Below are 16254 nucleotides of genomic sequence, written 5' to 3' on the forward strand. Positions count from 1 at the left end.
TAAGTCCTGCAAAAAAAGGAGTGCTGCACCCCTTTCATCACTGTTTCTTGTGAAGGTCTTTTTTCTATTAAGCCTTGGGTCTTTAAAGTCATTCCCTATGATTTTTTTAGGTCTAATGCTATGCTGTGGAGCCCATGTAATGCCATGAGAGAATTCCAGATGACTTTCAGTGGGAGTGTGTCAGTCCTGTTAATAAGTGAAGCTCTGATTCTCCCTTGATTATTTCTTTATCTTCAGATCATAATATTAAAAAGCTGGGGGAGACAAAAGATAATCTTTTTGTAGCTCTTTTTCAGTTAGCTTTCACACTGACAGGTTAGGCAGCAGTGAAAATATAAACTGCCTTCACTTGCCCCATCTGTTCTCATCCAGCCTGTCACTGTACCCTGTGTGAGGTACGTGGTGCAAGTTCTTTGTTTGCAAGACAAAGAAATAAATGAGCGTTGCTCATCTGATGTTACATGAAGCTAATGAAATATTGATCACATGCTTCACCACATTCACAGCAAATAAAAAGGAATTTGCATTTGGAAATACTTAAATGTTGTCTGTAACTGGGAGACAACTCTTCTGAAGGTGCTCTCAGCAACACTGAGGTATTGCTGCAACTTTTAGGAAGGCCAATAGAAGGTGAGCATTAAATGGAAAGCAAAATTATCTCTGAGGCAAAGACTGGAGAGTTGCGTGAGTTCTGAGCCTGATGGAGCAACATCTGGATTTCAAAGCTGCTTGTTGAGTTCAGTGCTGCTTACTGTAAGGACGAGTAATCTGCACAAAGAATGTTTAAGAGCATGAAACCCCTGTTCCAAAGCAGTGTGAGGCTGCTGAAATCCCTAGGGTCATGCAGGGGGAATTCCTATACAAGAAATCAATTGGTTCAGTTGGAATAAACCTCGTTTCTGTTTCCTGGCCTGGCCTTGCTCAGTTGTGGTTAAATGAGGAGAGCAGATGATAGCCATCTGGTAATCTTGCTGTTGACAGGCCCGGGTGGGAGTCCTGGCTTGTCCCCTTAACCAGTGCCACCTGCAGGGATGAGTTGAGCATTTGGAAATAGAAATGGAATGTTCCACAGTTTAGAAAAGGTACAGCAAGATGGCTATTCTACCACTGAGTGCTACTGGGAGAGGTCCTGCAGCAGTCAGTCAGTTTGCTCATCTCTCCCATGCTCTTGACACAGACCAACAAATTACCCACCATGAAAGAGAGAGAATTTTTTCAGTAATTAACTAAATCCATCAGGAAAAACTTCCCAGGTACAGCTTGGAATTTCCGGTTCAGACCAAAATCTGACTATTACACCACAACCTTTGGTTTGATATGGAAGACCTGGCACAGGGGAGGCCAGTGCTTCATGCTGCTGCCCTGTATCTACCAGTGTCACCATAGCTGGTCCCAGTAATTCTGTGATCTTTGCTCCTGTAGATAGATAGAGGATTCTGAGCCACAGCACAACCAAGTCATGTTTAAAACTCTGAATGTCTAAATCAGAAATCTTTTCCACAGCAGGTATTAGGCAACTACTAATGAAGCCAGTGTGCTCAATTACTGCCATAGATGTAGGTTACTAAGGTTTTCCTGTTCATGCTAATACATACTTATTTTTTTCAATCAGACCTTAATTCCTATAATAGTAGCAAAAACAGAGCCCACACTTAATGTGTTCTTTTAAGCTAAAGGTTGCTACTACATACTGATAGCTATCACCTTGGTCTCAGCTCTCTGACTACATTTTAGGTTAATGCACTGATTAATCCAGACATTAGATAAATAGAGTTTATTTAGAATTTAATATTCAGTTGTAAATGAAATGTGCGACTTATTTTTCAATGTGCATACGCATGTGCTTTGTTACACATGTATCCATAACAGCAGAAGAAGTACTGAGCTGTAGTTACCCAATCTACTGTTTCCATTGGTACGAACACAACTTTATTACTCATGTGTAGCTCTTCCTAACTTTCTGAAGCCACTTATCTCCATTCAAAGTATTTCAAAGTCTGTTAATCATGCCTAACTTTTCCATTAACCTCTTCCCATCACCTCTAATAAATTACTATTCAGGTTCCTACAAATAAGGTATTTTCACCTCTGTCATAATGATTTCAGATATGCAGTTGCCCTTTAGGATATGCTCCATTTTGTCTCTAACGCCGTAATTTGGTACTTCATTAAGAAAAGCTGCATTACATTTTCTAGGCAATACCTGGAGCAGCATAAGTGGCCCTGTCTTTTTCCAAGAGAGAAATACAGTTGCTGGACAAATGTGTGATGTATTTCTCTGTGAACAAGTGACAGTTCTGAGTAGGTAGACCCTGCAAAGTTGCTGTCAGTTACCTGATGTCATCACACAGGTTCTGGGCGCGCTGCATGGAGCCCTCGCTTTGACACTTTAACAAACCGCCTGAGTCGCTGAACAGAATCAAAGTCATCTATGCAAGTTTCACTTTACTCAGTGCATAAGACAAAACAGAATCCATCACAACAGTTGGGAATAAAGCACACACAAACACCAGTGCTTTTTCCTTAAGCTTTGCTACCATGTAACGTGCTTTGGGCGCAGGAGACATGAGAGCATCTACCATAGCATCTACAACCTCACTGCCGTTCGTGCTTCCTTTGCTGAGAATGTCGTTGAAAAAGTCTGCCCGCTCCTGAACGTACTCCTTATTGTAAACCGCCTTCTCCTCTTCACTGAGTTCATTCCAGATCTCCTCGGCACTGACTGGTGGCTGAATTTTTGTAGATCGGGCATAATTTCCTGGCTGAATAATACAGACCTAAAAGCAAGATGCGAAACTTACCAAAGTGCAGTCAGTCGTTCTGAATTCACTTAAACACCATATGCAGCAAAACAGACACAAAGCTTTTCGTGGACAGATTTCTTCCAGAAAATGCTGCTTTGTGGAAATTTCAACCTTGAAAACTTTACTGAAACCAAGTGTATTCCCATGAAAGCTTTGCCACTGCAGAGGTGCTTTACTCTGACTTCCTCACTTCACTCTGATTGTTACATGTTCGTGCCTTCACAGAATGCAGTAGTGCATCCTTGCTTCCTGTAGAATGCTGAGCGATAGCAATGTTTTGCCAGTTGTGAGGCAAATTATTTCAGTATAACTTTGATGTCTCCAAAGTGGAATGCTTGGAATTTTTCTCTCAGTGGCAAATCTTGCAGTTGGTGATTTTTTGTCCATTTGGGACAGAAGGAAATGAGCAATTCCTGGGGAAAGAAATGCCGTTTTCCCCAAGTAGGGGATAATAAAAAGAAATGGGTTTATCAATACGAGTACAGAAAAGGCCAGAGGTGCTGCTCCAGAACTCTCACTGAAGTCATTAACAAATTTCCAGATTTCTGTGCACACAGATTTAAATCCAAAGTGTTCAAACTCTTTGCTGCTCAGCCTGTTTCCTTTGCGTGTATTATTCTGCTGCTCTGCTGACTTCTGGGGAGTTTCAGAGCAAGCTTAGCACTTCCAATGTGCATGCTTTTCCTGGAATACCTCAGCTAGCAGCTGGCTTGTTAAAACTGTCTGTAGGTGTGCAGCACTCAAAACTCCTTGGCATTAAACTGACCTGATTTCTATAGACTGTTAACACAATGTGAAGAAAAATGGTGCTGAACCATTTAAAACACTTGAGGATTTGACAGACATTCTTTGGAAGTCTGTGTTAATTTATAAGCCTAATGCCCCCAATCTGCCATCCAGCTCATCTGCCTGGGGCTACCACTGGTGCAGCAGCGCTGCCACGTGCTAGCCTCTCAGCCTGCACAGCCACCAGTGCTCTGCAGCCTGCTGCTGGGGCTGTAGCAGCCAGCAGGAAGGGGTGCAGGTAGCCTCCCCACTGCCCCGAGTCAGACTGCGTATCTGGGAATGTCTCATGCTGCCTTGGGTAGGTTTGCCGCAGGGCATCTTTCAGAGCCCTTGCTTTAGACTCTTCAAAATTGCTTAGTATTAGCTAAAGTAATGCCAATAGTAAAATTCCCACATATATTTTAAAGACACGGGTGTTCAAAACTTCATGTTTTGCAGCTATATGAAGTTGGCTAGGAGATATTAAGTTGTTTTTTTTTCCCCTTCCCTCATTTCTTTTAGCCACCTTTCTAGTGGCAGACACACACTTTGTTTCCTGCAGGTAGCCAGCTTGCCTGGACAGAGTTCAATGGGGCAGAGCCACGGTGCCATCTGTTCCTTGCCACCTCTGGGCAACCATCTCCTGAAAGCAAAAAGGGAGTAGCAGAGCAGGAGAGAGGAGCACTGAGAAGAGGGAGCTTATCTTATGCAGGCTCTCTGCAGTGTAGTTTCTCAGGCAAAGGCCAACCAGTGCCATGCATACAGTGAGAAACAGAGAATTAATTCTCATAGATACTCTGGAAGTGTTTGTCAGCCTGATCTACTGTTTTGTGTGCTGAGGTTATTCCAGGGGTGAGGGAACAGGAAAAATCCTAGAACCACTACAGCAGTTAACCTGTTAAACTAAGCTCTTCCATCCATTTGAGATTATCCTCAGCTAATCAGTTCAAATCCTCATCATGCTGTGTGGCATTAGGATGTGTGAAATCACTTGCATTTTATATTTATCCGAGAAAGCAGCTGATAGAAGCATGGCTATAATTTCTTCTAACATGAAGCTTATGCTCTAAGTTTGTATATGTAAAAGAGTACACCAACGTAAATTCTCTAGGGAATACTTTCAGTGTTTCAGAAGAGTATTTCAGCAGTAGAGTGACTCCAAGGAAAAAGCCCTATGATGCTACTCCATGATCTAAACTTCAGGTCTGACTATCAGCGCTGCTTAGGTACAGCACTAAGAGCACTCTTACAGCCTTCTCTTAGGTCAAGAGTATAAAAAATTACTCTGCACGAATACTGCCTCTTGCAGAGTAGCTATTCCCAGAAACAGGGAGGAGCTTTTAAGCACTGATGTGAGAGAAGAGAGAGAAAAACTCTTCTGGTAGGTGAGAAGCCTTCATTTTTGCTGCACAGCGCTCAGAGCTGGGCTCTTTGCTCTTGCAGGTAAACCTGTGAAAGTTTCCATTGCTTTGTATTGTTAAAAGTTATTGTTAAAAGCATGGCACTGTTCAGGCAAGCATGTCTCAGAAAGTTTTTTCACTATAGAGGATGCGGAGTAAGGGTGCAAGTTGCAGCATTGTCACAGAGATGGCATGCTATGCCACATCTTCTCAGAGCTGCAACCACCACCCAGCTCTGCTGCCTGCTGTTATTCCCAGCCCACTGATGAGCCACAGAGGAGCCACCTCTTTCCAGGGGAAAGCTGTATCTGTGGTTTCAGGGGAGCAGCTTTTATTGCCATCCCCTTTGTATGGATGTATGCAGCTTGCTTTGCATAAGATTAGACAGTATGCCTATTCATATGCCTGTTCTGGTTCCGTTGGCTGCCCCCACACCACTGTCCTTTACTCTGTACAAGCTACTTCCTTCCTTTCCTTTCCTTTAAAAGATGCATTTCAGCTCTGGAGGAAGTTTCAGGAGTGAAATTTCTCTCTTTCTCATACAAAAAAAACAGTGTTTGAAATAGCAGGAAGTTTCACGGAGCAGCTATTTATTACATCACTTACCTGGACGCCAAACTTCTTCATTTCCAGTCTTAGTGCATCACAAAATTTTTCAATAGCTGCCTTGGTCATAGAATAAATGCCATTTCCCAGAGTAAAATAGGCAATAATGCTGGACATGAAAACAATGCGTCCTGAAAAGAAAACAGCACAAATAACACTTTTCACTCTTGATCTTCAAAATAGAATTGATTGCCTGAGCCTTCTGAATTGCAAGTAAGGCAGTAGTTAGCATGATGTTGTTTTACAGTGCAACATGCAAAAGCTGTGCTATGTATATGTGTGGTCCCAGCAAAACTGTGCACTCAGTAAAGCAGGTGTCATCATGCAAGCAGCTTCCTTCCATCTAGTGACACACTCTGGACCAGACAGGGGATGACAGATGCCCAATGTGTTGCTTATTCCGTTTGAGACAATTGACTCAGGTAACAGAAGATGAAAAAAGATGGAAGCAGAGCATTCCCTTAAGATCTTTAGACTGAAAAATAGTAATAAGAGACTACTCTAGTAATAGGAGAAGGACAGCAGAGGAGTGAAGTGAATGAGTTTCCTTTTGGTGGCTACGTGACTACTAATATCATTTATGGCTATGTGACTACTAATACCTTTTATTCTGTGCTAATGATGTCTCCACACTGAGTTCTAGCTTAAAACTGTGAATATAAACTCATAAGCAGATTGTACAGGGACAAGCTTTACCAGAGAAAAGTGACTTGACAAAATGTGTGCAGTCTTACACAGCTGGGCTGTGATTTCTCTGATCTGCGCTGCCTTTTTTTCCTTTTGTAACTAACCAAGTGCAGGCAGGCATGCATTAAATGCACAGAGTTCTGATTTGAGGCTTTGGGTTGTCGTCTGATTTCACTGTTTATTTGTCAGCTTCCACCAGAGAGTCAAACCACATAGAAACAAATGTGTGTATGTGGTACATGTATGTGTAAATATATATTCATATCAGAGGTGAGAGAGATAATATACTCATAGCTAGCAGTTTAGAAAACACAGTACCATCCCTATTGCTACCACAGATGCAGAGAACATCTGGGCACCAGGTCTGACCAAATGGTACAGGCTTTTGGGCTATCAAAAGGGCATCATGGGAATGCAGTGAAATCTGTCATTCTGGATTATGTCCCCTGCTTTCTTACACAGTGTCTGGGATAAGTCTCATCTCCAGTGATGGCAGAATGACTACCAGCTTGCTGATCAAGATGCTATGTCAGCTGGCCTCGCCATCAGGAAAAGTTATGTTGTTCTGCTCAGAATTAGATGCTCAGTACTTGTCTGAAGGGAAATACCCTCCTTTACAAGTATTAATAATCTTGAAGCTCTTCTTGGACAGGTCGCTCATTCTGAAATGACAGTAAGCCTCTTCCATTGGGACACAGGCTCTGTGTAAGTGACAGTAGGATAACCTTTCCCTCCTTGATCCACTAACTAAGCAATTTGGAGCATGCACCCAGAATGGGGGACACACTGTTTAAATTCTCTTTGCTTGAGGTAACTGAAGCCCAGTTTTCCCAAGAGAATGCTGGGAGTTACCATGGAGCTTTAGAGCATCATAGAGTTTTAGCAGTATGCAGGACATCAAAGAAAGAAATTGATGTCTCCTTGTGTAATGGCTACGTAACACATTTGCTGCAAATGCAATAGCACATTCTCTTACAAAAACTTCCAGCTTGCAGTATTTAAAGGTTGCTTTTTTCTTCCATCAGAATCTCAGCCAAAGGCAACCAAGCAGGAAGAAGCAAAGTAGGAAAAAAAGAGGATGCTTTTATCCTACCAGCATTTTGTGTATCAGTGATATCTGGGGATTCCATACAAGAGCTAGCCCTACCGTGCTCGATGCTGTACACACACAGTAGAGGGAATCCTTGCCTTAAAGAGCTTACAGTTGAAATAGAGAAGCTCAGCAAAGCGAGGAGAAAGGAAAAAACTTGTCTTTGTTTCCCAAATACAGATGGAGAAGGAACAAACTGCAAAGCAATTAAGACATCCTGCAATGCTGTACAGAGCTATTCAAGCCATATCTCATCAGAAGCAAGGGCAAAGCACATGCGTATGGAGGTTCATGCTACAGCATTTATCCCATTTGATACCATGCATCTCTGTAAGGCACTGTTTCACATACGTGGGGTTTTGTGCCCAAGGTCATAGAGAGGATCTTGTAAGGCCTGGAACTGGAAGCTGGATGTCTCTAGTTCACCTCTGTCTGATCAGTCTTCCTCTCCTAAATGCCACACAGTAAAACAGTAAAGCCTACGTAAAAGAAGTTAAGCAGGAATTTACTGGATCTTTGTCTCCCGATTGTCAGTGCTTACAAAATGTTGCCTGGCCTTCATAACCTGCTGGAAGCGTTTTTGTTTTTTTTACTCTTTGTTTTCAGCCAAATACTGAGATAATTCATTGTTTGTAAGTACTTCTTTTTTTCCTTATGTATTGCAAAGACATAATCTTTAAGAGTTCTTTTCCTCTTAGGATTTCACCATCTTCTTAGGATCAAGTAGCTCATTCAGGCCACACAGAAGGAAGCTGTCATTTCAGTTCAATGAAAGACAATTAAGGCTTCTTTTATAGGTGCTACGTTACCCTGATTATAGTAATCTAATTATTCTACAACTCCAAATAACAGTGGATTAGCATTACCCTTGTATTTCCTTAGAAGAGGAAGGAATGCCAGTGTTGTCCTGATGCTCCCAAGAAGATTCACATCCGCAAACTTTTCATATTTCTCCATTGACAGCCACCCCGTCTCGCCAAACGTTGAGATTCCTGCATTGTTCACAAGCCCCCAAAAACCTAGAGGAGAGAAATACCTTAGCAAGCACCTTTTGCTGAAAAAAAAATCACCCCATGGCAGCCAAACAACAGTAGTGAGCTGAACCCTTCATAACAACTTTTCAGTTGCATTATCTTTTTGTCTTTCCACTTACAAATGCGGGAATGTTTTGTTTAAAGAAGGGATGTAATTTTGCCCACTATCTGGACAGTGTAGGTCTCAGTGCTATTTAATAATCGCTCACTTTATAGTCTCCTTAAGTTATTTATGAATAACATGATCTGGGAGACTACTTAATACTGCCAATGCAGTGTATCATGATATTTTAATTACTTGAATCCCACTGTGTGCAATGAGCAGCTTTGTGAAAATTACATTAAGCAGTCCAAAGGCAAAGGGGTAATATTTTCAAAGTGCCTGACTAATTTAGAAGCCTACGTCTTTTTCAGGATTTTGAGCTTCAGTTCCTTCTGAAATCAGACACAGGTGGGTACACAGGCACAGCACTGGGTAAAGCAGACAAGTAAGGTCCATGGCTATGGTGTTTTCTGGATTTCCTACCCTTGGCCAGCTCTATTCCCACCTAACAATGGGACTCACAGTAGAAGCCCAGCCCCCTAAAATGCAGTAAGATTTCAGCATTTACAAGCAGATCTCTACAGGCAGCAGAGCTTGTTCTGACACAACTACACCAAGCCCTTTAGCCCAAAGCCACAGAACATTTCATGTGAGCATTGCGCAGCGCTCAGAACCTTGGTTGTTGGACATGGTTTTTGCTGAAGTGTGGCACTGCTCACAGATTAGAGCTGACATGCTGACTAAATGCTGATGAAGCCACGCTGACTTGTTCTAGCCTGCAGAGCACTTTTCTACAGATGTATGGTAGAGCAGTAAGTGACACGGTGCTTGTGAAAGCACTGCTGTTGCTGTTCTCAAATCCTGACTTAAAGAGTATTTCGAGGGTTTTTGTGCTACATAATTTTGTGCTACATAATAATTGTAGTAATAATAATAATAATATTGTGCTACATAATGCAACTGGTGCTTAAAGAAACGAGGTTGTTTCAGTGAATGTCTCATTTGCAGAGCAAAGCACTCAAAATCATTAATTTACCACACAGAACTTAAATAATTCTGTCCTCCAAAGTGAATAGACCCATCATGTCTATAACACAGCCGGCCTTGATACTGAACCTCTCTCATGACCATAGATACTGACTGTCTTCTGTCCTACTCATTGTGCCTGTCCTTTGCTTTTCCCTGTTTGGCACTGCCCCAGATGTTGGTAGGACAGAGGAGAGGAAGTGGACCAAAAAGTCAGCCCCTCAAATTTAGCATCCCAGGTATCCTTCTTTTCCCTGCCGCTGCTCTGTTGTCCCAGGTCTTTCCATCATTCTGTGGCTTGATTTCCCCTTCTTAAAATGGAACTAACCCCATGGGACTGGCTTCCCTGTGGAACGTTTCACTGGATTAGAGTCCTCTAAGAGCTAATTGTCAACATTTTTATACTTGCATGTGATCTGATCTGCAGATGGACTGAGTAGCTGCATACTCCATCTGCTTAGGCTGCAGGTCTCTCAGGTTTATTTTTAAAGAAGCACAACCCAAACTGAAGTCTGACATCACTGCCAAAGCTGTTCCTTGATCTTCTGAGCTTTACTTTTTCTAATTGAAACAAAAATGTCATTTTGCTTTTGCCACTGCATCCTGCACAGCACAGTAAGAACACTTGCTCCACATACCCCAGAATTCATTAGGCCTTCAGAAATACAGCCGTTGGACTTTAAGTGATGGATTTTCTTTCTCCTTCTCTAAACCATGAAATACAGAATTTAATTTGCAAGGTAAAGGTTTTCTCTTCAGCTGCTTGCCAGCTTTCTCTCCCGCGCTTCAGAGACCCAAGGTGGTTTGTGGTAAGGCTAGCCCATGTGTACAAACATGCAGAGTTTGTAGAATAACGGCTCCTTCTTGCTTTTCAGTGGCCAGATCAAAGTCAAGGGGAAAAAAAATGCTTGAGTTAAACTGAAACAGACTCTTTTGAGGAAAAGATTAAGTGAAATATAAAAAGAGACTTTGCTCAGAGTCAACTCAAAGTATTTCATTTGCCCTCAAGTGAAACATACTGTTCCTCACAGAACGTTCTGACATCTCCGAATGGGAAAATTTCTGAAGTGTTCTACAAATAATGAGCAGTTCATTATAGCCACATACCACTTTCTTTCAAAAGAATTACCACCTCATGAAAAACAACCTGCCTAGCTTTGCAATCAGGTTGCTGGAATTAGCTTTCATCTTCCTTTCCTGAAACACGTGAGGTAAGAATTAATTCTGCAAGCCTGCATGCAAAATATTTTGTACATTTGCTTAGACAAATGCAGCTCAGAGAACCTGAGAAATACAGTCCTAGGAGAGGAATCTCCAAGAACCCTCCAGTGACACCAATGGCTGGGCTCCTCTCACCTGCCCTGGGTGCCTCATTCTGTATGGGGTTTCCCAAGTACAGCATGTCACATGCAAATAACAATTTGCTGGATCCTACAGAGGGAAGGGATTCCAGATGGCAGTTTTCAGCACAGAATCAGGCATAATTTCAAAAGTAGGGTCTAGCCAGATGCAAGATTACTTCCCATGCTCAACAACAGGATTCCTGGGGAAAATCCAGGGGCTGTCTGCAATGTAGAAATATAGTGGCCGTAAAAAGCTCTGGGAAGATCTGTGCATCTGTTGAAAGACTTCTGGTCAGAATGTCAATGGCACGGTCCTTGGTAGAACTCAATGTGACTCTCTGATATCTAGAGCCAGTCAATTCACTGCCTCCTAGAAGGACAGGGCGCAAATAAGATTAAACAAAACAGCTGAAGAAAGGAGACAGCACATTGCCTCAGAGTGTCCATGCACAGGCACATCAAGAAAAAGCAGCTGATGATTTGATCTGGAGGCAAAAATTGCTCAGACTGTCATAACAGAACTCAGTTCAGGGCACAGTTTAGGAAGAGGAGTGTCAGACTGTACCACAGCAGGCAGGAGAGCAGAAAGAGATCTTCACTGATCTGTGCTTTAAGAAAATGGATTCTGAGGACAAAGATTAAGAGAGATAGCAGAGGATCTAAAGAATCACTTTAGGAAACCTAACTTAGATTAGTGAGGCTTTCAGGAGAGCACAGGCTCTCAAATAACCTCCCAGATAATTACTGCTTCAAAGCATGTTGGCCAAAAAGCACATATCCAGCACGTATTTAGGCCCAAGAGATACCTGATATTCTTTCCAGAAGCTCTTATTAAAGTTTTCTTCCTGTTCAAGTCGGTCAAGCTGTGTGTTCGCAAAACTGTCTGTGTGCACATCTATGTAAGTGCCTGCATAGAGAACATATCTTAATTCAACCAAATTTTCAAAATTCAAATGTGTGTTTTTGATTTCACTGATCTCTGGAGTTTCTTATTTAAACTGGGACTCTGCAAAAATGGCAGGCTCTTTCCTGAAGGATCCCAATACTAACAGAAACCAGCCAAATGGAGTAGAGTGTGATGCCAACTTCCTGCAAAAATGCAGAGAGGGGGCAAACCAATCTGCTTGAGGGAAATGTAGGGTGTCCATCGTAACAGGTCAGCTAAGACTCCTGAGTTTCAGATCTGTACCTTCTAGAGTCACCATCCATTCCTCCAAATGTTATACTGTGGTTGTCTTCATTGTGAGAATGAGTCTATTTGTGTATGATGTCTGGGCTAAACTATGGTACCATTGGCCTACTGCAAGCACTCTATGAACAGGAAATCTTAATTAAGGGGAGGATAGTATTTGATAACCCAGCAGTGGGAGGTAGGACCAAAATGAATATCCCTCTCTTCCACAATGCCATCTACTCGGAACAGGAAAGGATGAGAAATCATGTTTTAAATAGAAAAAAATCCAAAAAATACTGGTTTTTCTGTAGGTACTGAGAGAGTTAGCAAACCATCAAACTGTTTAAGTGCTTTCTCACTGTTTTGGTACATCTTCTAACGTTTTTGTTGCAAATGTATTGCATTAAACCTACAGGTAGATGAAGTTACTCCTTTTTGAGCATGTTTGAATGATACAGGAGCATTTTAGTGATCTAAACTTAGATTCTAGCATGCCAACGTGACATATTTAAAATCTTTTTTACTTCAATGGGACTGACTGTAGTAAAGAAAAGAGAGGGAACAGTCCCTAAAAAAATCCTAGTGACTCTGGGGACACAGGCTTCTCAGTTTCTACAGGGATTCTTTGAGTAGAATTTTCCTGAGCTGAGGAAGGGGAAGGCAGAGACAGCTGAGTTCAGCAGGATTTACAGACTAGAAGGTATACAGAGCACTTCCAGTAACTGTTTGAAAAGTGAATGCTTTCATAGCTTTTAAAATAAGCTAATCTAGGTTTCACTGTTGTAAATCACGCTGATTTCCTTTCAGCACCACCCACTGAATTTCTGCATCAGTTTGTATAGTTTGTGCAGTTTCTTGCTGACAGACGCCTATTTAAGACCGTCTACTGGGCTCACCATCTACTCTTCGTTCTCCCTAGTGCTAATATCTGACACATACTTGATTTTCACTTTGGTTAGTCTCGTGCCGTAGGCCCCTGGATGCTCCATGATCCACTAGGGAAAACTCACTGCACAGTTCCTTCTCCAGTGGGACATTAAGGCACACCCTTTGCTGCTCACCCTTTGGGAACTGCTGGGTAGCAGGTAGGGTGTTCACAGCCACACATTTTTCTCTCCTAGGTCGTTCAGAACATAAGTGTAATGGTTCAGAGTTGTTCTTGCAGTGAAAAAAAAAACAATCCACATTAAAAACAATCTTTGGCCTGAATGTAAATAAATTATTGTCCTTATCAAATAAAATGGTTCACTTAAGAGTTAACCTTCAGTTGAATTGTTACACTGAAACTATTTTTATGAACTTCCAAAGGAAATATTTTTAGAGGTGCAAGAAGGAACGCTCCTTCTGAAATCTTTTGCTTGAAGACTATATGTAAGTAGAGTGTCCTCACAGTTTCATTACATTTGAGATAAAAATATTTTATAATTGTATTTTATAAATTATGAAGACAACTTGAGGCATTCGCTCCAATAACACCAGATATTAAAATAGCTCCTTTGCTCCTTCATATTTAATAACTGTAGGTAGATTACTTGATAGTTGGGAGTTTTCCCAAATGGTGTATGTTCTATCTGCTTCTGTGGAATTACATTTTCTTTTCTTCCTGTACAACATAACCCTCATGCTGCTGCAGCCCAAAAGCAACAGAAGAATATTTCATCAACTCTGTGCTTTGTGTATACATGCTCCACACTGCATTATGGCTCTAAGGGCCTGACTGAAAAGCCCTCTCTGCGTACACAGCGTGCACACGGTATCTGCATTTCAACACCAACTGTGCTCAAGTGTCCCCTTCCGCAAGAACTGGTGAGATCTGCCTTCATCTGAAGGCATGTCCACATGCCTACAAGCAGCAAGGGTAACCAGCAGGTTCATGCTGAGCTGCGGACTCGGGAGTCTGCATGCCTGCATGAACACAACCGCTGCATAAACCACCAGAATTACGGGATAAAGTAACTTATCTGTAACCCAGAGTTTGAGGTGACCCAGTCGTTGTGCCCCATCTGGCCTGTAAGAGCTTTTGTGGGTCATCTGCGATGTGCCCGCAGCTTGGGAAGGAGCCTGAGAGAGGAAGGCTCTGCCTCTTAATCAGATAAGGTCAAGATCAACCATAAATACATGGACTTAATGAGCAGCATTGAGGCTTTTTCTTTCTTCACTTCTCATTTCATCCCCTTCCCAAGGTGCTAACGAATGAGGCAGACAGAGGCCTTGTACGTGAAGCTATTTCTGCACGCTTTCTTCTCTGCTGTGAGCAGGAACCGTTGGTCTGTAATTGAGGGAATGTCTGAGTTGGGAGTGTGTGTGTGCTGAGCCGCGTGCATCCCTCAGCAGCACGCTGGGTCGTTCTGCCCGGCAGCCCTAACTATGAAACCATGTAAACGTGGCCCTTCTACACACACCGTCACAGCTTCTGAGGTGATGAACTGCCGTTTATGCTGGCTGCAGTTACCGTGCAATTTAGAATCTGTCCATTCTCCCTGGAGCACGCTCCCTGTAGGGTGTATGGTTGCCAGATTTCCTTCTAAATGACCCTTCTATGAACTAGTTTATCAAACCTCAGCTTGCACTGAGAGGCGACAGGCACAGCAGCTGCCCTCTGCATTTATTTATTCCCACTTTCACAAAACATGCCCAGAAATCTCTCCGCTCCCCGCTGCCTCCTGTGCATGCCCGCGTTTCGTTCCCAGCTTTGTCTGTCAGATGCCTGCAGAGGGTTTCCAGGGGCAGCTCTGTCGCCGGGGGTGTCCTCTGCCGCCGCAAAAGGGACGCGCACCCACCTGTCACCCCCGTGTGCGAGCTTCGGTATCTTTTGGGGCTACGGCCTCCAGTTTGTGTACCGCTTAACACGGGGCACTGTTTTTTTAACACAAACTCATTATTGCCGCTAGTAGTAACTGCAGTTACCACCGCTGATAGCGGTGCTCCCTAGCAGCGAGAAGTAGCAGCCGCAGCGCTCGGGCAGCTGTGCCGGCAGCCCTCCGAGCCCCGCAGCCGCTCGATGCCCGCGGGCCCCGCCGCCCCCGCCCGCCGCCCGGAGGAAGCCGCCCGCCGGCCGGCCACGGAGGGGGGCTCCCGCCGCGCCGCCGCTCACCTCGCTCGGGCAGGTGGCTGAGCACCAGCTCCTTGGCGGCCAGCACGTCGCGGCCGCGGGTGACATCGAGCCGCAGGACGCGCATCCGCCCGGCGTCCCCCGCCGCCTCCCGCTGCAGCCGCCGCGCCCCCTCGCCGCCGGGGCAGAGGCAACCGGCGAACACGGTGAAGCCGAGGCGGTGCAGGCGCAGCGCCAGCAGGTGCCCGAAGCCGCTGTCGCAGCCGGTGATGAGCACGGCCCGGCCGGCCGGCTCCAGCGCGGCCGCCTCCCGCCGCCACCGCCGACCCAGCAGCAGCAGCAGCAGCAGCAGCAGGAGAGGGGCTGCGGCCCACATACCGCCCCGCCGCCTCGCCGTGCGGGCCCGCGGAGCTGGAGGGCGGCGGCCGGCCCCCGCTACCACTCCCCGGTGGCCGCAGGCACCGCCCCTGCCAGCCGGCGGCCCGAGGAAGCCCGGGGCTCGGCGGTGCGACCTGCCGGGCTGCGCGCCCGCAAGCCGCCGCGGGAGGACGGCCAATTCCCCACCCCGGGCTTCCTGCTTGCTTTGAGGTAGCGCAGCGCACGAGTAAGAAGTGAGCTGGATTGTGCCGAGTGGTATCCTGGCTTGTCTCAGAAATAGCACAGCCAGCAGCAGCAGGGAGGTAATTCTCCCACTGTACTGCACTGGTGAGGCCACATCTTGAGTACTTTGTTCAGTTTGGGGCCCCACTCTGCATAGGAAGACACTGAGGCCCGGGAGCGTGTCCAGAGAAGGGCAGTGGAGCTGTGAAGGGTCTGGAGCACAAGTCTTATGGGGAGCAGCTGAGGGAACTGGGATTGTTCAGTCTGGAGAAGAGAATGGACAGGAAAGACCTTATTGCCCTCTACAACTGCCTGAAAGGAGGTTGTGGTGAGGTGAGGGTCGGCCTCATCTCCCATGTAACAGTGGTAGGATGAGAGGTAATGGCCTTAAGTTGCTTCAGAGGAGGTTCAGGTTGGATGTTACAGAAAATTTCTTCTCAGAAGATGTGGCAGTGCATTGTAACACGCTGTCCAGAGTGGTGGTGGAGTCACCGTCCCTGGAGGTGTTTAAGAAACTTAGGCACTGTGGGACATGGTTTGATGGTGGATGGTTGGACTAGATGGTCTGTCCCAATCTTAACAATACTATGATTCTATTAATCCCAACACCAAAGCTACCACAGACAGCTC

General features: G+C 44.6%; 2 protein-coding genes across 14 annotated transcripts in view; one reads left to right on the forward strand and one right to left on the reverse strand.

Annotated features, from left to right (window-relative positions):
• The window catches only part of PAK5 (p21 (RAC1) activated kinase 5), a 316295-nt gene that overhangs the window by 155711 nt on the left and 144330 nt on the right, over window positions 1-16254 (forward strand). The gene's annotated exons all lie outside the window — the stretch shown is intronic.
• On the reverse strand, window positions 1760-15447 carry LOC101748254 (D-beta-hydroxybutyrate dehydrogenase, mitochondrial-like). Of its 3 annotated transcripts, none has more exons than XM_004935238.4 (4): window positions 15067-15447; window positions 8219-8371; window positions 5576-5706; window positions 1760-2777 (listed from the first exon to the last, which is right to left on the reverse strand). In XM_004935238.4, the coding sequence occupies exons 1-4, from the start codon at window positions 15398-15400 to the stop codon at window positions 2430-2432; spliced, it is 966 nt and encodes a 321-aa protein (XP_004935295.3). In that variant the 5' UTR covers window positions 15401-15447; the 3' UTR covers window positions 1760-2429. The 3 variants fall into 3 exon arrangements, with proteins under 3 accessions (XP_004935295.3, XP_046795482.1, XP_046795483.1); XM_046939526.1 differs by lacking the exon at window positions 1760-2777 and adding an exon at window positions 2784-3217; XM_046939527.1 differs by lacking the exon at window positions 1760-2777 and adding an exon at window positions 3224-4212.

Source organism: Gallus gallus, chromosome 3 (assembly GCF_016699485.2).
Source record: "Gallus gallus isolate bGalGal1 chromosome 3, bGalGal1.mat.broiler.GRCg7b, whole genome shotgun sequence".
Taxonomy (NCBI): Eukaryota; Metazoa; Chordata; class Aves; order Galliformes; family Phasianidae; genus Gallus; species Gallus gallus.

What these genes read in the sequence shown, in the direction of transcription:
- LOC101748254 (XM_004935238.4), bottom strand. Translation starts at nt 15,400, where the DNA reads ATGTGGGCCGCAGCCCCTCTCCTGCTGCTGCTGCTGCTGCTGCTGCTG. An exon ending in CAGCCACCTGCCCGAGCGAG is followed by an intron (nt 8,372 to 15,066) that starts GTGAGCGGCGGC and finishes TCTCTCCTCTAG; the next exon opens with GTTTTTGGGGGCTTGTGAAC. An exon ending in TGAAGAAGTTTGGCGTCCAG is followed by an intron (nt 2,778 to 5,575) that starts GTAAGTGATGTA and finishes TCTTGCTTTTAG; the next exon opens with GTCTGTATTATTCAGCCAGG.